This window comes from Electrona antarctica (genome assembly GCF_951216825.1).
Source record: "Electrona antarctica genome assembly, chromosome: 17".
NCBI classification, from domain to species: Eukaryota; Metazoa; Chordata; class Actinopteri; order Myctophiformes; family Myctophidae; genus Electrona; species Electrona antarctica.
The window spans coordinates 19,418,193-19,439,701 of NC_136798.1; the positions used below are offsets into that span (position 1 = coordinate 19,418,193).

Below are 21,509 nucleotides of genomic sequence, written 5' to 3' on the forward strand. Positions count from 1 at the left end.
TTCAGTATCGCCTGATGCCGAGCTGAAATGTTCAGGGATTAACTTCTGTCAACAGAACTAATCCCTTTGCATTTTGATGAACGAGGGTCACTGTATTAGAGTGAACTGGACCCCGAATGGGTGCAACTGGGTTTTTCCCAGAACCATTTAAGAGTCCATTAAGTGAATTGGATCGTATCGCGTTGACGTTAAAGTATGTGTTTTGAAAGCGTTGCCTCACCGGAGCGGAGCTAGGATCCGGCAGTTCGACGAGGGATGACATCTCACTCGCCTCCATTTCCTCGCTCTGTTGTTGTGAGTTGTAGGTCTCTACAGCAGCTGTCGCCGCAGTAAACATACTTGCTGTGTTTGTTTGTAGTCAAGCACACAGAATAAATAGGAAGGCTGTTTTTGCTATACATCATTCTGAAGCCATGTGATGTACAACGTGGAGGGTCAACACTTTCTAGGCAGGTAGGGATTAGGCCTGTCACAATTGTTACATAATCGCCTAATCGCAAATTATTTGAGATAATCGCAATATTTTTTTGCATAATCTTCAAGCTGAAAATGTTGACATGATGCAACGCCTTTAAATGTTGTGGCATTTGTCATAACCTGTGAAACCTTTGTTTACGAAGCCCTAACACACAGCCAAACAGAACATTGTGACACTTGAGCTTGTATATCAGCTATTTGAAACGAACGAACACCGTCATACGATAAAGTATGAATGAAACTTCAGTGTCCAAGTGTTTCATCTTTGAAATCATATAACCACCTAAAGATGTGGCTCCAATTTTTTTAAATAGTCAAGTCAGTCTGAATATGCATTAGTTTGAATAACCGCATGATCAGTAGCTCTAGTCCAGGGGTGCACACACTTTTTTGACTTCTTTTAAAATGACCGTCTCAACAAGATCTTCCCACCAAAAACGTTATTATATCGCATTGCTGAAAATAGTTTAAAAATGAGTGGGCTTTGGAATAGCGGCGATGGCATTACATCTATTATACAATTGAAAAGGTGTGCCCAAAACGCTGTTCGCACCCAGGAACAAAAGGCACCAGCTACTACGTCACTGACACACTGCAACACACACTGCAACAACCCACTAAACACACTAACACGTCACAGACTTACCCTCCGCGTCGACCCTCCGCTATCTCCTCATGTCGCGCAGCACGCCCACACTCAACATCACCCGCGTAAAAATTGTCATTGCACTGCCACTAAAGCCGCCTCCCGTCCAGACTCACAAACAATATCACTCAATAATAAACACAAACACGCCACAAGCACCGACACCCCCGCCTAATTTGTTGCCAGGTCTATGAAAACAAGCCCAGAAAAAATGCCATTCAACACGCTACTTACAACTCGCTTACAATTCGCGGACCTGGCAACACTGCATCCTGTTTTCCCATTGGCTACGGTTGCTACAACACGCATTTGCACTGCATGCTGGGAGCAACACAGCTTAATGTAGGGGTCACCGATTGCTGTGCTACATCCCCCTCATGTTCTCACCACCCCGTTCGGCTACACCACACACACTAACCTACACAATTCTCCACATGCAACACCGGGCCCTTATTGGCTAGCCCCCTCACATGGCGATCCCCACGCAGCAAAACACAGGCCAGCCAGCCACACACACACACCCACACACACACAACGGCCACGTTCGGAAATATCGCACTGAGCGCACTGTGCAAATGCAATGCAAACTAATAGGCGAGTGTGCTTCGGTGCGGTATTTCCCAACGCGCCCATCTCATCGACACAACGCGCGCAGTCGGATGCCAAGCTCTTCCGCGCATTATTCCTTTCCCAGTCTCACCACACCACGGACTCATTGGAACCTCGCATCAGTGTCACTGCAGACACGTAATCACACTGTGGAGGATTTGTGACTGAGTGACTGTGTGTGTGTGTGTGTGTGTGTGTGTGTGTGTGTGTGGTTTGATTTCAGCATGTTTTACACTGCACAGTTGCGCAGTGCACACCATGGGACAAATCGGCTTTTCACCCCCTGCCACTGTGCCCACAAACGCATGTACAAGAGGAAAACAATCTAAACATTATATACTAACGTCAGCATCGGGCAGATTAACACACACAAGCGTTATTAGTTGAGTTTTCTTATTGAAGTGCCTCTGAATTGTAACTGTGCGTTTATGTCAGTCAGCGATGCGATCCGTTGTTATTCAGCCACCAGCAGCAGCATACGCACGGACTGGAGAGAGGCGACGTGTTTCTCTCCCTTCGGCTCATGTAGCCCTCATTGTAACTACAAATATTGTTCCCGAAGAAACAATGTGGGGTCACTGCAATCCAAAAGATTGTAGGCCTACTATAATGCAGTCAAGGTCCCCACAAAAATATACTACAGTATGTTCTGCTCCATTCTCAACATCTTTTGGTTTCCAAAAACAGTAACTTATTGTAAGTAAACAAAAACAGTAAAAAGCAGTTTCATGTGTGCTTATTTTAATTTAATTTAATTTGCTTTGATGTGAAAATAAAATACAACAAATAATAATAATACCCATCCGTTAATACATGTGAAGGGCACAATACTGGGTTTAAAAACACAGCTGAAACATGAAGTGGAGTCTGTCAAATCTCGCAATTTCCTTCTTCCCATTGCGCTGCAACGGAACTAGGATGAGCCGCCCGAAGGGCGGCGAAATTCTAGTATAGGACAAACTGGAATGGGAAAAAAGGAGGGGGGCGCTGGAATTGGAAGGGTTTTCTTGTATACAACTTTGTATTGCTACTGATGTATGTGCGCAACACTCTTGAAAACAAAGTATTGCAATGTGAGTTTAGCCAACATATTTAAATTGTTTTTTTAGGGGCATGTCATGTGGTCTATCTGTACAGTCTTTGTGATCTACTGGTAGATCACAATCTACCTTTTATCCCCCCATGTCTCCTGCAGCATCCAGTAAAGGCCAGCATGAAATCACCATCCCAGCAGGCAAACCCTACTACTGCTTCGATGGACTCTCCCCAGACGCCCTTTACACAGCCACCGTTTTCGTTCAGACCCCCAACCTGGAGGGTCCTGGAGTCAGCACCAAGGAGAGGACCTGTAAGTACTGCCCTGGAGACCGATGAGGTCTGGGACACCTCATCTGTCTCCAGTCTAGGCCATTGGTTCATAAAGTGGGGGTCCGGGGAGTCGGACCCCTCTCCATAATTTAACTCTTGAGAGCGTAAAATTAAACCAAATGGACCCATAAGGTTCCACCCATAAGGGTCCATTTGGTTTCATTTTGCGCTCTCAAGAGTTAAAGGTCTGGTGACATTTTGTAATTTTTCTTATGCATTCATGAGTTGTATTGGTGTGGTTGACCTTAAAACGGTTTTGTACCAAGGAGTCCCTACCGCTGTGATTTGGGCTTTAGACATTGTTGCAATTGTTTGGGGTAACGCGTTGTGTTACACAATAAACTAATACAAAGTAATATCAATTGTTTATATAATAGTAGTACAGTAGTAGTAGTAGTAGTAGTTTCAACTCACCACATGTCTCTCCTTGTCTTCCTAGTGGTGATGACAACCCCAGTTCCTACCCTCCCCCCAACTCCTCCCCCTCCACCCACCATCCCCCCTGCATGGGCAGGTAAGAGACAAATCGCACGCACGCACGCACACACGCACGCACGCACGCACGCACGCATCACTGCACCCATATACTAAGGATGGGTCACTTTCAGTTTACATAATTATGCAAATTGAACAGTCTTTTAACAACCCCAAAGTCTTCATACTGTCATTTATGTGGAGATCCCAGTCCCACATATATGTGATTCAGAGCCGTGCTAAATCGAGAGGCGTGAAAAAGAGCAAACACATAAAAAAAAACATTCCACTCAGATGAATATCAGAGTGAAAATGATTGGTGTTGAAAATGCAGTTCCTGAATTTGAAAGAAAAACTCACTTCCTGAATTGAAAGTAAATCAGGCTCTGTGTCTCTGGCCATGCTATAGCCACAGTATATTAATTGTACATTGGATTACGCATTGTACAAGTATTGCCACATCCACTGATACAACACAAACACCAACTCCCCAGACTGCTGTAGCTGTCGGCTTTGAAGACAATGAACAGACTTTGGATTAAACGGATCAAACATATTACTTCAGGCTTCAACTGTGATCACAAGCTACTCAGTCAGTGCAGCGTGTTGACCGAGGCATTGAAGACTGGGACACTCCCCCTGGATGTAAGCGGTGCCAGTAGTCGTCTAATAGCCGCCACATGTTCCTCTTGGGCCTTCGGGGTGTTTGAACATCGAACACACCCGTTAAGGGCCAACGACGTCCTGTAGGTGTTGAAAAAGGAAAAGCAGATTCGTCCAAATAATCTGTTTGTGTGATAAAGGTATTCAGTAAAAGTTGTTTTATGAAGGCCTGGAAAGGAAGCGATTGGAAGAAATCGCAAACGACACTCCCTCACATCAGGCAAAGATTATTCAGGCTCTGACACCCCCTCTCCCTCCTCTGATTCAATGCAGCCAGAGAAAAAGAGAAAGCCATTAAAAGTCAGCGCCCTTCTGGTGACCAAATGTTCCTTTGTTTTGTCTGCATTCTCGAGGAACTTTTGATCAATTAAACCGATAATTGCATATAGCTTCATTACATCACTCTTCTCAATCATTTTGTTTTGCTGCCTTCAAGGTTTCCGTAGACATTTTTTATGTCGAACTCGCAAACCCTAATTATGTAATGAGGACGATGATGCCATTTTCTCCGCTGGTGCCACTAATGCCAGCAGACCCAGCCAGTCTGGGCAGCCGGCGGTGGGGTTTTTATGTGTCCCCCCTCTTAAAGAGTTTGTTTTTCTCGCCCCAGTGTGCAAAGGTGCCAAGGCGGATCTAGTGTTCCTCATCGACGGCTCCTGGAGCATCGGCGAGGAGAGCTTCACCAAAGTTCTGCAGTTTGTCTCCAGCGTGGTTGGAGCCTTCGACGTCATCGGGCCCTCTGGAATGCAGGTTGGTGCCTTGAAATTACGGCTGTCACTGTCACTGGAATTACTGTCTGAAAGCACTTTGAAACAAGTTTTATTTTAACTTTTTTTACAGTATTATGACAGGAAAGGGTGAGAGATATGGGGAGGGGGTGCCACATGCGGCAAATGTCGTCGGGATCGGGACTTGAACCCGTGACACTCCATCAGGCTGGATTACCAGCCTAGGTGCCTAGACCACTTGACCGCGGCCCAGCTAGGCCGTGATACATTTTAAAACATTTTAAAATAGACAATGTACAAGCTGACAATGCATTGCAACGCATTGTGAGCTTGTAGATTGGCTATATTTGCCATATTTTACACAAAGTTTAAACCGGGCTTGAGTAGTTAAAAATACATTCTAATATTTGTCCGCCAAGTACCACACAGTTGCTATATTCAATATCTGAAAAGAAAGCAAAATTTGATTTATTTTAGTAAACATGATCTCTTGGGAACAAAGCAAATGGTTAGGCAGTAGTTCAGGAACCATGCAGCAATTAATAAGTGGTTCCTCTAAAATTGACTACATGTGTGGGTTGATTAATGGCAGGAATCGCTTGTGGTGTAGCAACATTTGAGCTGACGATATACATTAATTGTTTCCAAGGTCTGCACGCATGCACTCCATCCCTATCACTATAGGGATGGAGTGCATGCGTGCAGCCCTTGGAAACAATTGAAGAGACAAGAACTTGAAGAGACAAATAATAGGAAAAAGACTTGAGTATCCTAGTGATGCAAGCAGGACTTATAATACTGTAGTCCCATGTCATAATGTGTGTATGAGATAGTCACTGTTTCCGTGATAAGGGTTCATTGGAGCTGCTGTCTTTTGGGACTATTTGCTAAAGTCACTCTCTTGTCTTTCTAAACAGGTATCGTTTGTGCAGTACAGCGATGATGCTAAGACAGAATTCAGGCTGAACGCCTATCAAGACAAGGGCATACTCCTATCCTCTCTTGATCTGATTCGCTACCGCGGAGGAAACACCAAAACAGGTTAGTCTACATTTCTTCCAACCTACAGTAAGTACTAAATTACGTGATCTGCTGTCAAATGTCACGTTGCTCTATTCAGCTGCAAACATATCATTATGACCCAACAACCCAAAATCATCATCTATTCACTTTTTCGTCCTCTTATCTTCTGACCAGGCCATGCCCTGAAGCACACCTTTGAGAAGGCCTTCTCTATCGAGAACGGAAAGAGGAGGAGTGTTCCCAAAGTTGTTGTGGCGATCACAGATGGACGCTCTCAAGATGAAGTGAACAAAAATGCAGCTAGACTGCAGCACGCCGGTAAGGGGCCGCAGTGTTTGTTCCACAGCTGCTCACACATATGGATATGTTTACGTCCGGTGTTCAGCATGAGGATATAACTGTACACAAATACACAACAATACACCAGAACTATATGTACAGCAGCCATAGTGATCTCATTGGCTAATCACTTTTGTGAGGCTGAAGCTAGTTAGATCGGTGAGTTCCTCTATAAAGACTTATGCCCAGTTTGTGTTTATGAATGCTGTATAGATGCAGTCTCAACATTATATCGGAAACGACTATCTATCATAGCTCTCAGACCCTTAGGAGTCCTTTAATTTCACTCTCGGGATTTGTTCTATCAATTAAATTAAATCTTTATTTCAGACTCAGGGTCCATATCACATACAAAATAACAATACACAATAAATAAAAAGACAACTATAAATGTAAACCATAAAGCATATACTCACAGTCTGTAGAGGCTGTTAAGCCAATGTCTCCAAATCATGGAAGAGAACCAATTAGAACTCTTCACAGGTTTGGTTAAAATCATAATAACAGAGTTGTCAGACTCTTCTAAACGACACATGCATTTATACATTAAGTTTCTTAGAAGGGCTTGACAAGTTAACAAACAGCTGGCTGGCACTGTGCCATCTTGGTACCCTCAACAACAACCGTAATGCATCATTATATGCAACTTTTAGTTTTTGCATGCTACGAGCCTTGAAGTTACTCCACAGGTGAGCAGTATACAACAGAGTACAGAAAGCTTTAAAAAGTGAGACTTTGACTTCTTTAGAGCACTTGTGGAATTTCTGCATTCATATATTTGTTCTATCATCTCTAAGTACTAGTAAAATGAGTGTTCTGAATTCATGTCTATCTTCACCACCAGGTTACAGTGTGTTTGTGGTCGGCGTTGCCGATGTGGACTTTATTGAGCTGCAGAGCATCGGCAGCAAGCCCAGCGAGAGGCACATCTTTGTTGTGGACGACTTTGACGCTTTCAACACCATCAGAGACAACCTGATCACGTTCATTTGCGAAACTTCCACATCATGTACGTCGTGTGTGATTTTGTCCATTACAGAAGAATATTTAAATATTATTAAATGTTGCTATATTTTGAGGAAGATGAAGTAAAGCGTTGCCTTTATGTTTCTGTTTCCCCCCAGCATGTCCCTTGATTTTCGTAAATGGGTTCACGTCACCTGGTAAGTACTTTAGGGTCTCTGAAATCATGTCTCTACAATACATAGCAAAAACCTTATCTACCATAATAACCATATTGTTATATCCTGTGTACAATGAGTGCATTCGAGTACATTTAGTTTTGTTCTGGTTCCACAGACACCGTAGCAGCATTAATAATAAGTATCAATAACAAAAAATTACCAAAGAATAGCAGCAATAGTAAGGCAAGATATATCAAAGTTTGTACGTTGGTCATACAGTAGCTCACTTGAAGTACTCAAGCGCGTGTGTGAAACGCTCCTATTCATCAAGTTATACATTTGTGTAACAATGAATAGTAACAATAGCGAATCTCATTTTGGAACAAAGCTTATAATAATTATGGTTTAAAAGTGGATGCAACTTTGTCCTGGCTGTGGTTCTGATTTTTTGGGGTTGTCGACCTCCATCCCAGGCTTCAGGATGCTGGAGGCCTTCAACCTGACAGAGAAAACCTACGGCTACATCAAGGGAGTTTCAATGGAGCCAGGTTCATTCAACAGCTACACAGCCTACAGGCTGCACAAGGACGCCTTCCTCACCCAGCCCACAGCGTGAGTTATGATTACATAATGGATATAATACACTGTACTTGTACTGTGTATACATGAATGTATCTCTAAAGGCCCCTGTGCGTGTGTTGACATGCAGTTAGAGATCTTGAGCGGGACTTGACCTCACTGAAGAGTTTTTGGGAAGTTGTTAACCACTTAAGCCCTGCAATACATTGTCTTACGATGAATAGCTGATCTGGAAGCTCATTTAACTCATTTAAGCCGGGAAAGCATCTGAATCATTTTAGATTTGAGCTATAAGCACATTGGTTGGCTGTTCAAAAATAGCAGATATACAACATCATAGCACATCACTTTGTGCCACACTATGAGCTTGTAGATCTGCTACTATATATTTTTATTTTATTTATTTTTGAGGTGCGCTAGTCCGCTAGCCCCTCCTATGTCCAGCTTTGAGTGTTTGTGTAAACACAAACATTGAAGACAAAAGTGAGGACCCAAATTGTGATTGGCCAAAATGAGATGAAGTATGATGATGTAGGATGATAAGAGCGCTCCTCACTTCACACAGGTGTGATTTTTTTTTTTGTCAATATAAGTCAAATCTTTGCTTTTGGGGGTCCCTGAAACTAAACTATTTTGAAAGTGCAGTCCACGGCTAAATATATCATTTTGGGGGTCCTTGATATGATAACGTCGTTTGAGAACCACTGATATTTAGCAACATAAGTTTTTCAGAAAACTGTTAATCTTAATCAGGTTTTAATGAATTAATCAAAATGAATGACTCGTTCACTTCCCCAAACAATCATGTTCCCTGCTGGTTGGTTAGGATTTAAACCGTTGACCTTTAGGCCATTAACCAGCTCTTCTAACCTGTAGAGTCTACAGGTTAGAAGAGCTGGTTAATGGCCTAAAGGTCAACGGTTTAGCAACAGTCTACAGTGTAGACTGTTGCTACCAAGTGCATGTGAGCTGATCGTTTGCACATGACATGAGTCGCATGACTGACTGTAGCCCCAATCTGGTGTTTACTGTATCTGTTGCTAATCACATCCATTTTAATGTCCTCTGGCCATGCATGACATTAACCCAAATGTATAATCAACTTCTTATACATGCTCTTTCACCGCAATTGCTAATAAGGGGATTATTAAAATGATGCCATAGTCAATAGTTTCAAATCAAAGGGTAAAGCCTAACGCACATCTGTCTTCTCAGATATGCAGTCATGTAGAACTGCTACTCATTAAGGACAGTCATGTGGTGTAATGTACTTTCCAGACCTTGGGGTAAAAACGTGTGACTCCTACGATGCTTACATCTGTATTATGTATCACTTAATCACTTAACCCAATAAGAGGACCCGATTCTACAAATGTCAACAGTTTTCTGAAAAACGTCAGTGGTGCTCAAACTTTTACATGTCAAATACCCCATCTATTCTGGCCCAGGCTGCCAGCGTGGTGGTCCGGGCACCATAGGCTGCAATGCCAGCCTGACAGTGTGTTGCGGGTTCGAATCCCAATCCCGTTCGGCACAAAGTGCCACCCGATCCTGCGCAGCACAGAGTGACACGCTGTGAGCTTGTATATCTGTTATTTTTGAATATCCAAAGTATACAAATATGTATTAAAATCTAAAATTACAGCTGCTTTCCCAGTTTTAATGGATTCGCTTGAGACCACTCTAAACACTGCAACATGTCTTCATGTAAGTGTTAACTAAACTATGAGGATTAAAAGTGTTATTTATGAATATATATATATTTGAACCAATCTGTCGAAGAAATAAACACTCAGGGTTGTACAGTGAACAGTACTGGCGAGAACGCCGGTCTTAGCAGCCTGAAGACTGTACTGTATGTCAGTAACATGATGCGTCTTGCCCAGCTATGTCCAGAGAAACAGCCCAGAGCTTCTTCTTCTTCCCTCTAAAGAAAACTGGGTCAATGGATTTATGATGTCCTGTAAACTCTGTTAGGATCGCCTGTCCCAGTGAGTCAACAGAGAATGTAGTGGACCTTTTTAAAAAAGAGCTTTCCAGTTAATTTTCAACCTCTGGCACAAGATTGTCTTCTCTCAGCCCAGTTCAAAGCCATCCACGCCGCTGCCTCACAGCACACACACACACACACACGCATGCACGCACGCACGCACGCACGCACGCACGCACGCACGCACGCACACACACACACACACACACACACACACACACACACACTAAGGCTGTACCCAAGCCCTGTTTTTAGGACTCGAACTTCGGCAGGAATTTTCGAGCGAACATCCGAACCATTTGTTTCCAATTAATTAATTTCTCCGAGTGCTTTTAACCAGGCTGCAATTCAATACGATATATCCGACTTGAACATGATTAGCGCAGCACTGAAGAGAGCGCAGCGCCCTCTCTTTATGAATCTCTCTCGTCTCTCCCAACACACACACATGCTGCACACATGCACGCACACACACACACACACACACACACAGAGAGAGAGCGTCAAGTGGCTCTGACATGTGCTCCGCGAAAACAGCTGATCTCCGAGCTCATCATTCCATAAAAAATGAGCCATGATTTCTCAAGCAGCCCCCAAAACATGGTAATTGTGAGTACCTGTACGACTGTCCATATTTTTTGTCAGACCAAAAATCCTTTCCAATGTCTCTGTTAAGCTTGCTGGCAGGCAGCTAAAACGAGAGCTTGCTCGGTAGCTACTCAGAAGCGCATTGTGTGTATGTGTGTGTGTGAGACACGACGTCAGACATTCCATTCAATGGAACTCTTTTGTTCTCACAGAACAAGGTGAAAAAGGTCAATCACCTCAGCTGCAGGCCAATCACCAAATTGGGGGACAGCAGAACAAGGAGATATTTCTTTAAAATATCATAACTTCTGACAGGAATGCACTAGAAACTTACTTTTTTTTACATGCTCATATGGCGCCTTGCGTGGTGTCCCGTGTTGTTGGGTGGCCAGAGCTGAATGGATATAGAGGCCGCCTGGGAAACCCCTAACAGCCCCCCATAACTCTTCATAAGCCATTAGCTGAGTGAAGCTAACCTTCACTTACCTGGACTCCTCCTCTGACTGTATGGGTGATTGTGAAATACATTGCAAAGCGCTTTGAAGAAAGTCACATACGGTATATACAGTATTTGCAGTCCATTTTCCTTAACTGCCACCTGCTGGACGCACAGCCAACCTCAGACTGCTGAGCGCTGCCGAGGCCATTTCAATGCTGCACACGCTGGACCCACATCCTGTTTTGGGCGTCCATGTTAATGCTAAATAAATAGCGTCAATGCTAGCGAGCTAAAATGAAGCCATCCTTGCTCTAATGTTTCCATCTAGACCACCGGATAATCAGCAAAGACCTCCGAACATCGCAGGTTTTATCCAAACCAAGGAGAGCTCCGTAGATTTCGAGTCATTCAGCTTTTTAGTCAGCCTGTATAATGGGAGGTGGGCGGCAGCACGGTTGCGCAACCCGGTCTAGGATCGCTAAAGAAGGAAAGGCCAAGCCAAAATAATAATGAAAAAGCGATCCGGTTTGATATCAATAATAAAGCTTATCAGACGGAACATTACGCCAGAAGCAGTTGCTAGTTGGATTCCTTCTGACGGAACGTTCCGCCACGAGCAGCTAATTGGTTAAAACAATACTTTGTTGTATGATGGTGTCGCACAAAAATAACAGATCTACAAGCTCACAACGAGGCACAGTGTAACAGGTTCTGAGCTTGCACATCTGCAAATTCTTTAGCAATTTTGACCCTTTTGAAAAAGTTAGAAATGTTTTAAAAGGTTTTGAAACGTCTTGTCTATAATGACATGCCCCAAATTGTGCATACCAGGTTGAAAGTGCTTAAATCCTGGTTGTTCAGTGTTCAGTATTCCCTATGCATATTGTGTTTATCCAGGGATATCCACCCAGAAGGCCTTCCCCACTCCTACACAATCATCTTGATGTTCCGTCTGCTGCCAGACTCACCTGCCGAGGCCTTTGACATATGGCAGGTGTCCAGTAACGATCACAAGCCCGAGACTGGACTCACCATTGACTGTAACTATTCCTCTCTTCTTCTCTGTCTATCTGCTGAATGAGATTGCAGCTCATTAACGAGGAACAGGGATGAGTACAGCCGTAGCCAATGTAGATGTTCCCCTGAATTATTTTCTTATCTATTCTGTTTTAATACTGTATACAGTGGTAGCCATTGTACCAGCACTCTCCATGGATTCATCTGGCATTTTCCCAGACAACTCTTAAACATATTATTGCAGAATCCAAAATGTCCTAATGCTGCAAAGTGCCCCAGTTTCTCCCAAACAAATCCTCCTGTAGCAAACAATGTAGCATTAATTTGGCCCACATGCATCGAAAAGTGAGGGATTTTGACCGTGGTTACATCTGCATGGCAGAGAGAATGTTTATAGGCAGAGAGTACACCAGCGTTAAAAAACCAAGCTATGCAGAAATATGCAGAGAGGACAAATTAAGCAGCTGTGTCTCATTGGGGCCACAGTATCTTTCTCATGAAAAGGAGCATGTGTAATGGGCCACAGCAGTCCCCTCGGGCTCCAATTGATAACCGCTCTGACTGCTGCACCACAAGAAGCATCCCATGTCATCGGCTAACTTCGGCCCCCCCGCCTAGCCTTTGTTGTTTGCAGGACAGCTTTTCACCAAGCTACATCTCTCTGCTTGGCTTTGCAGAAATCCACTCCCGGGAGAGGGTTTTGTTTGGCCCCTGTTTTTAGTTTAAGGACTCATCACCGATACTTCACACAAAATAAGCAGAGCAATCTGTGCTCTCTCTCTCTCTCTCTCTCTCTCTCTCTGTTTCTGTGCCTCTCTTGCAGCCTCCGGCAAATCAGTATCATTTTATAACAAGGATGACCGGGGAGAGGTCCAGAGAGTAACATTTGACAGCGATCAAGTGAAGAGAATCTTCCATGGAAGCTTCCACAAGGTAAACATTGCTGAGTGGCTGTGGATACACTGGACCACACTCTTAAAGTACTATAACCCATAATTTCAGTTAACTTGAGGGACGTTTAGTTATTCCGTTTTAATTTCAGAGAGAGACACAACCTGGATGATTGATCGATGTACAGTAGAATCAAGCAGGATGTCAAGTTCTATAATTTTTCTCTTAACCACTTTAAACCTGGCACCCCTAATTTGTGCATGTCATTGTATTGGCAAAAATGGCACAAAAAAGGCTACAGGGCTCACATGTGTCGCATCAGACATGTTGCGATCTTACATTATATATCGTATATCTTATATTTTTGCATCATAGTACTTCCTCTGAGGGTAGAACAGTGCAGGTTCAGATAAACACAAGGCTCTTGACAATAGTCGTCAGTGAAAACATCCAAAGTTATACAAAACCTCAACAAGCAATGCCATCAAAGAACACTCCACATTAAATTATTTCCTATTCAGAGCATAGGAATCCTGCATCCATTCTTCTGCAATGGAATCCTAAGTGTCTTTGATCACAAACAGTTGCATCTCGACTGTTTGACTGTGGATGACTTTGACGTGAAACCTTATGAGCCTATGGAAAACTGGATCACTTTGATGGTTGAATTATGTAACATTTCAAGGAGAAACCAGGGGTGTGGCGCATCAATCAAACAGTCTTCCCCTCCTTTGTTCTTGTTGGCCATCATGCGGGCTCGTACTGATCCTCTGAATAGCTGGCATTCCAAATGTGTTGTATATTATAGATACAGCTGCAGACACGTGTTGCTTGGACTTGTGCGTCTCTGCTGGGGCAAACAGATGGCCCTCTACCCCAGTAGATTCATCTGAACATGTTCTGTGCCAGTGACCCCCAGAGGAGAAGATTTGTGCTTAAAGGTTTTTCATAAATGTTCAAAAATAGCAGATGTACATTTTTTCCAAACACTTTCAAGGTTTTTCATAAATGTTCAAAAATAGCAGATGTACAAGCTCAGAGCTTCTGCTATTTTTGAATAACGAACGTATTAAAATGGTGGTTAAAATGATTGTGATTATCACACATATTGCTGGGGATCCCCTGGAACCCCCTCACGGTCCCTTGGACCCACTTTGAGAACCACTGCTCTGCACCAGTGGTGAAAAGCAGGGCTGTGTGTGTGTGTGTGTGTGTGTGTGTGTGTGTGTGTGTGTGTGTGTGTGTGTGTGTGTGTGTGTGTGTGTGTGTGTGTGTGTGTGTGTGTGTGTGTGTGTGTGTGTGTGTGTGTGTGTGTGTGTGTGTGTGTGTGTGTGTGTGTGTGTGTGTGTGTGTGTGTGTGTGTGTGTGTGTGTGTGTGTGATTAGCTAATCAAGTGATGGAGACAGCTAGCAGTCTCCTGCTAGTCTTGTGTGGGCGCGGGCTTATCAAAAAGACAGTGAATTGATCCCATTTGGTGGTTGTCCCTCGAGAGGTCGAGCTTTACCAAGAATTACATCGGTGTCATGGAAAAAAACAGGTTATCAAGTTTATTATTGTTTATGTTCTGAGTGAGTTCTTTGAAGTTGGGGGGAAAAAACTCATTGTATGATTAAAAGCAAAAATGCATGGGTGAAAATGGGTGTTATTTTCCATTATCTTCCTCCTGAAAGATGAGTCTTAACAGATACAGAATGTGTTTTTCATCTGATAAACACAATACGCTGTCAGTGCAGTGTTCTATGGGCTGAACTGTAAGCAATTGATTCCTTAAAGTTATTGTGAAAGGCACAAAGTAAAGTAGTACATGTGAGTGACCGTGGACTCCCCTCGCAGTATAGTCTATTCGATAAGGCTTTGATTACGTGTGTTTGCATTAGCTGAATGATGTGATGACATTGATTAGAGAAGAGTTTTGCTTCAATTAGCAAAATGAATGACTTTAAGCATTACACAGCACAGCTGTAGCAATGCTACAGAGAGATGCTTCCAAAGAGAAGCAGGGGTATGGCTTGATTTATTCCTCCGAAAATAGCCAATCTACAAGCTGTGTCACGTTTACTTTCAGCACATGGTAATGGCGCACAACTAATTATAAATCTGACCTATCAGGCAATCATTCAGCAACAGCCATGGTGCTGGGTTCCGTCACACAGTAAGCTGCGGACAAGGTCATTTTTCAGTAAGCACTACTGGGGGGAGGATGCCAGTGTAGACAGCCATACAACCGAATAGTAAACTTTCACAAGAATCTATAAGTTCTTTTTTGAGGGAGGGGGGGGGGGCATTAAAAATCCACTGCAGTCACTGCTGGCTCACTGGTCTGGAAAATATTGGGTCACTGCTAGAGCTATTAAACAATTACATCAGATGGTCTGTAGAATGCCAGAATGGGGGAGGATTTTCTCTTTTCAGTCTCCTATCCATCCCGTCCGTCCTTCCCTCGTCTCCCCCTCCGTTTTCCCTTGCCTTTCTCATCTGCTGTTGGCGCGTAGCAGCTTGCCTCTCTGGCCCAGAGCCCTCGTCCTTGCCTCTGGTAGCCGACCGCAGGGGAGTACTTGACGTTGCTGCACGGGCTGATGGCATTTTGTGGTTTTACCTCCCTGCATACAGTATGTGATTAGGCTGAGCTTTTTTTTCCTACAGCTGTCTTACAAGGCTCCGCGTGTCATAGTATAAACCACACACAAGTATGCATGTATCTAAGTTTACAAACATACTTAGTACATAAACGTGTCGACTGGGAGATTGATAGATCGGCAGACAGGCCCTGAGGGGAGGAGGAGGAGAAGGCTCATCCTTTCTTCTGCTGTTGTCCACAAGGAGTTCAGAGTTCAGGTTCAGCCACACATCACTGCCCGTATTGCTCAAGGACAGTTTAACGCTCATGTGGGTTCAATACCTGTGAACATCAACTTGAAGTTGAATAACTGCTTAGTTATCCCGTGATTGTCTGCATATTGTCTTGGGGTTAGAGGGATATTAAACCTCTGTGAAACAGGAGGATTAAAATGCTTTTTTCCTTTTCTAAATCACTGCCAATCATAGAACTGGAAACTGGTGTTTAACATTTAATTTTGATTTATGGAGCTTGCCGTCTGCTGCCAGCGCACGGCGCAAACAAACATGATTTAGACCTGTCTAGTTGAACCTGAAAACTGCCCTCCCTATCGAGATTGATGTTGAGAGTTTTGTTGTCTTAGCTGCGGCTGCCAGGTTTAGAGAAAACCCTGTTGTGGTGAGAGGCGATGGCCCGCGTTCCACCACATCCCCACTCAGCCTGATTTACATAATCCTTTTTCCCCTCACTGAACTTAGCAAAGAAGCAAACTCAGCGCTGCACAGATCCTTTCTCAGTTACTCCCTAAAATGTCTTTACCAGCTACGCTGAAATCTAATGTACTGATCTGTCCAGGATTATTGAAGGACCCGGAGCCTCCCTCATGGGAGATAAAAGCAAGAAACGGTTTCAAACCTGGCGGCAAAGATCCTCTCTGTGAGGTTGCTCTGTGTTAGTGATCAGACATCATACCATTGCTGGTCTGTTGGATGATACCTCTTTCAAGCCATGGTGAAACAGATTATGTGCATTTGCCAGTAAGCATCTTTTCTGCTGAGATTCACGATAGGTTGGAGTGGGAGGTCTTTCCTGTTGGAAACGGTCATAAAATTGAATTTTACTACAAGAGAGCCTTAAAGTCAGTGTCAAGGAGACATGGCTGTCCATTGCCAAGGTACATGGCATTACATGTGGAGTTGGTCCCTGGGCGCTGCACTGTGGCTGCGCACTTATCCTACAGCAGAGCCACTGAAGGAGAGTTGCGCCATTGAGGGGGCAGAAAACGGCGCTCAGACGCTGTTCATGCAGCCCTGGAGTGTGACAAGCTGGAGTTTAAAATACATTGTTTTCCTTGATTAGCCAGATTAGCCAGGCTAATCAAGGTCTAAATGTAGACCGTCTATATATAGACGTTGAAACGACGTTGTTTCAACGTCTAATCTAAGCCTAGACTGCTATAAAACTTTCATTTTTGAGTGGTGCAACCACTCCAAGGAACAGCAATGTCCCTATGTCCTAACCTATGTCCCGATGTTTAGAGTACCAATAGGGGGTGCTGTTGGACCACTCGCTTCAGACTGGTCTGATTTTTAGACTATTTTTACCCCAGTTTTTAGACCATTTTTAAGCCATTTAGACGTCTATTAGACTACAAAAATGCTCAGTGGGATGGTAGACACTCTAACCAGTGATTAGGATGGGTCAAATGCTCAGTGGGATGGTAGACACTCTAACCAGTGATTAGGATGGTAGACACTCTAACCAGTGATTAGGATGGTAGACACTCTAACCAGTGATTAGGATGGTAGACACTCTAACCAGTGATTAGGATGGTAGACACTCTAACCAGTGATTAGGATGGTAGACACTCTAACCAGTGATTAGGATGGTAGACACTCTAACCAGTGATTAGGATGGTAGACACTCTAACCAGTGATTAGGATGGTAGACACTCTAACCAGTGATTAGGATGGTAGACACTCTAACCAGTGATTAGGATGGTAGACACTCTAACCAGTGATTAGGATGGTAGACACTCTAACCAGTGATTAGGATGGTAGACACTCTAACCAGTGATTAGGATGGTAGACACTCTAACCAGTGATTAGGATGGTAGACACTCTAACCAGTGATTAGGATGGTAGACACTCTAACCAGTGATTAGGATGGTAGACACTCTAACCAGTGATTAGGATGGTAGACACTCTAACCAGTGATTAGGATGGTAGACACTCTAACCAGTGATTAGGATGGTAGACACTCTAACCAGTGATTAGGATGGTAGACACTCTAACCAGTGATTAGGATGGGGCAAATCCTGTGGACAAATTTCCCCAAGGGAATAAGAAGTGTACCCTAACCTTAATGGCTGTTGATTGGTGCATGTTGATTGTATTGGAGAATGAATCTGTAACCATAAGCTGCTTATCCTTTCATACCCCCCCTGTTCGGTAGAGATTCAGAGTATGATGAACCATGGATCGTCAAGGGTTAGAAATATAAATATACTGTATGATGTGACAATGGTCAGAGATAGTGTGTTGTCCTTTTCTCTTGTTTGAGAGGCAGAACAAGTGACAAAAGGGGAGAAAGAGCAAGACGGACATGGTAGCAGAAAGTGAAAGACAAAGAAAGGCTATGGCATAAGATCTATGCATGCATTCACAGTTCATTTAATTTAAAGGAACTACAACATGCATTTAAAACTGTTTTTAATATTTAATATCATATTGTTTATGTCCCTCAAACATATTTCTAATATGGTTTGAGCCTAAATCACCACTCCGATATAACCAGTCATTGTCATTTCTGTCTGGCTTTTAAATTCATGTTGTAGGACCTTTAACTCTGGCAGTAGATAAATGTAACTGAATTCTGAGTTACAGTTTGTCTACTCTCAGAGATACAAATGGATCAAATTTACACTGAGGATTTTATTGTGTAACATGGTGAAGGAGAGCGTGTAGTGAGGGGTGCATACTTTGACCCAGTAACCTGGGGTCAGGGAAGAGACAACAGCCACCTGCAGAAAGCAGCAGGGTGGGCGTGTATGACCTCAGCGTTGACGACCGTCTTTCAGCTGTTGCAGTGCTCTTCAGCTGCTCTTCAGTAATGGGTCCTCAACCTAGCAATTTAGTTGGAGTGCCAACTAAATGTAACTACATGGTATATACTGTCCCTGCAGTCCTGCACTTTATGGAAGAATGGAATTGCTCGTTAAGTGGAAGCCAAGGGCTTGAACTATACTGTTATTAGCTAACTGTCTTTTAAGTAAAAGCACGCTTCCCCTTTTTTGTTTTTGCTGCTGCTGCAGGAAATCACTGTATAATATTTCCTACTGTAGGTATTTAGTCTTCCCACTGAGCAGTGGGAAGCGGTTGTTTAAACGTCTATATATAGACCGGCTATATATAGACGTTTAAACAACCGCTAATCAACGTCTAATCTAAGAATAGACGTCTAAAAAACTTTCATTTTTATCGCATTTTTAGACTGCCTTTTAGACGAATATTAGACGTCTATTAGACCAAAAAATGCTCAGTGGGTTATGTTGGATATGTAATTATTTTGCAGATGTAGGACATGGCACACTATCAAGAATTTCTGTTACACCAAAAAAGTGTAAAATACTGAAAATGTTGTTTGACCGCTTACTATACCTTTACAAATAAGCTTTTGTTTTTTAAAATGTTAAAAACCAAATAAAAAAATATATAAAAAAACAAAAACAAAAAACAAATAAACTTGGATCAACACAACACACCTAAAATAAAATAAAATGTAATCTTTAATCTGGGACAAATACATTTCTTTTTAGTTGGACATCTTCTGGAATCCAACGATTCACCCACACACGCACAGTCGCACACACACACACACACACACACGCACAGCTTATGTGAATACTTTGCAGGCTGGATTGACTTGAAATCAGTGGCGTATATTGACCTTTTTTTCCCCACCAGAAAATGTCTCACACTCTCCATAAACTACCGAATGCCTGAGACATGAGCCTTATCCCCGCCGCTGCAGCCTCAGTGATCTGCTGAAACATGCCTCTGCATTTCCGCAGACGCTGACCACAACCTCAGAACTGTGGTTGCCAATAATCCCCCAGAGGCAGTCGCATGGATTTGTAAATGCAACATTTTCCTGCTCACTGAGAATGTGATTACAGAGTAACAGCTGAGCTCGCCCCAGACTAGCCACTGCTTGTGTAAACTTGGCTTTTGAGGGGAACGAGAGTGCAAGGGAGCCGTTTTCACGGTGTACCACAAAGTGAGGTCATCATGCAAGGGAGATTTGAGGACAGAGGGTTTTGCCTGAATTACACTTGCTTCAAAGTTGTATTATTATACCATTTACAATTTAGCAGACGCTCTTATCCAGGGTGACTTAAGTACAAGTGTGAAATCAGAGTAAATCCCTATAGTCAACAGACATTATTGTAATATACTCAAATGAGTAGAGCACAAAGAGAACAATGTAGTGCTTCAAAGAAACAAGTATACCAGGTAAACATGAAACCTAGCATCTGTCTAAACTACATGTGTCTAAATAACATGTGTTGCATCTTAGCATCAAGAAAAAAGCATCTAAAGAGCAAAACCAACACAGATCTGCATACAGATCTACTGTAGCATCTATCAAAAAAGATGACAAGAAGATATGCAAGGATTATAATCTGAAGTGAGCGGCACGTTTTACAGTTAAAAACATTGTGACGAATTTGAAGCTTCAGTGTGAGAGAGGAGAATGCTCCAATATTCCATCCCCTACAATGCTACATAAAGAAGTAATAGACATGAAAGGTAGCAACGGTTGCCATATTCCAAGTAGTTGGGACTGTGGACTAGCTCCCAGCTCACTTTGAGTCTGTAAATATCGACAGGCTCTTTGTAAACAGTAAACAGTACTACTGTAGGGAGGAAACAGCACATCCACAGTGCAAGGCTGGGGTCCATTGCCAGACACGCCATACCCTAATAATTTGCACGCTATCAGGATACAAAGCAGACGCACGACTCGGTCTTGGAAGAAAGACTTTGTCGACTTTGAAACTATGGCCATTTTTCACTGACAAACTAAATAAGAAGTAAATTAAAACTAAGCTACGATGACTAAAACTGAGACTAAAAATATATTGGCAATTTCGTCAACAAATAAAAACTAGACAAAAATGTTAGGAAGGGACTAGTGAAGAAAAGATCCAGTAAAAGTAAAAGACAAGTCATTGTTTGTTGCGCTCGGGTGTTACGCTCTGAAAATAGCAGATCTATAAGTTCACAGCGCATTGTGAGCTTGTAGATCTGCTATTCTCAGCATGCAACCAAGTGTAAAATCAGCCATTTTGATGCCATCAAGGCCTGCCAAAATACATTTCAGTCGACAAAATCAACTGTAGATTTAGTGGAGTAAAATCTTATATTTAGTCGACTGAAATTAAAACTTTTCAGATGACTTAAATATGATTAAATAAATGTATTAAAAATCAAGACTGCTATCCTATTAGTCTCTCTGCCTATTTCCTCTCTGTCTCTCTTGTCTCACCCACGCACCGTTATCTCCCCACAGCTGCACGTCATGGTTTCCCCCACCGGTGTCAAGCTGAGCATCGACTGCCAGGAGGTGGCAGAGAAAGAGATCAAGCCTGCAGGAAACACGTCCAGTGACGGATATCAGGTCCTTGGCAAGATGTCCAAGTCCATCGGCTCCACAGGACAGTCTGCAACCGTGAGTACCAGTGAACCCTGAGACCAGGTCCGTCATGTCGAATTAAGGAGATGAAGTATTATGAGCAAATGTGTAATGAATTAAGTTGAGGATGTCCAAGTTGGCTCCGACACCGGGTCCGTCTCGGTAAAAGACAGACGGAAAACACAAGACCATGAATTATAACAGGACGTGAATGTATAGTGTAATGTGGAGGAGGGAGGTGAGGACACAGAGAAATTAGGTGAAAAAAGGAAGTAAACTGAACTGAGTTGAACTGTAAGA

At 43.0% G+C, this 21,509-nt stretch overlaps 1 protein-coding gene across 4 annotated transcripts in view; it reads left to right on the forward strand.

The window, feature by feature from the left end:
- The window catches only part of col12a1b (collagen, type XII, alpha 1b), a 158,628-nt gene that overhangs the window by 109,087 nt on the left and 28,032 nt on the right, over positions 1-21,509 (forward strand). For all 4 annotated transcript variants that reach the window (XM_079525500.1, XM_079525497.1, XM_079525498.1 and 1 more), the window contains 11 exons: positions 2,928-3,080; positions 3,540-3,614; positions 4,848-4,987; positions 5,883-6,006; positions 6,163-6,306; positions 7,172-7,336; positions 7,452-7,490; positions 7,925-8,063; positions 11,945-12,087; positions 12,888-12,997; positions 21,087-21,245. In XM_079525500.1, the coding sequence (XP_079381626.1) occupies positions 2,928-3,080; positions 3,540-3,614; positions 4,848-4,987; positions 5,883-6,006; positions 6,163-6,306; positions 7,172-7,336; positions 7,452-7,490; positions 7,925-8,063; positions 11,945-12,087; positions 12,888-12,997; positions 21,087-21,245 (1,391 nt within the window). The remainder of the gene's footprint in view (positions 1-2,927; positions 3,081-3,539; positions 3,615-4,847; positions 4,988-5,882; positions 6,007-6,162; positions 6,307-7,171; positions 7,337-7,451; positions 7,491-7,924; positions 8,064-11,944; positions 12,088-12,887; positions 12,998-21,086; positions 21,246-21,509) is intronic.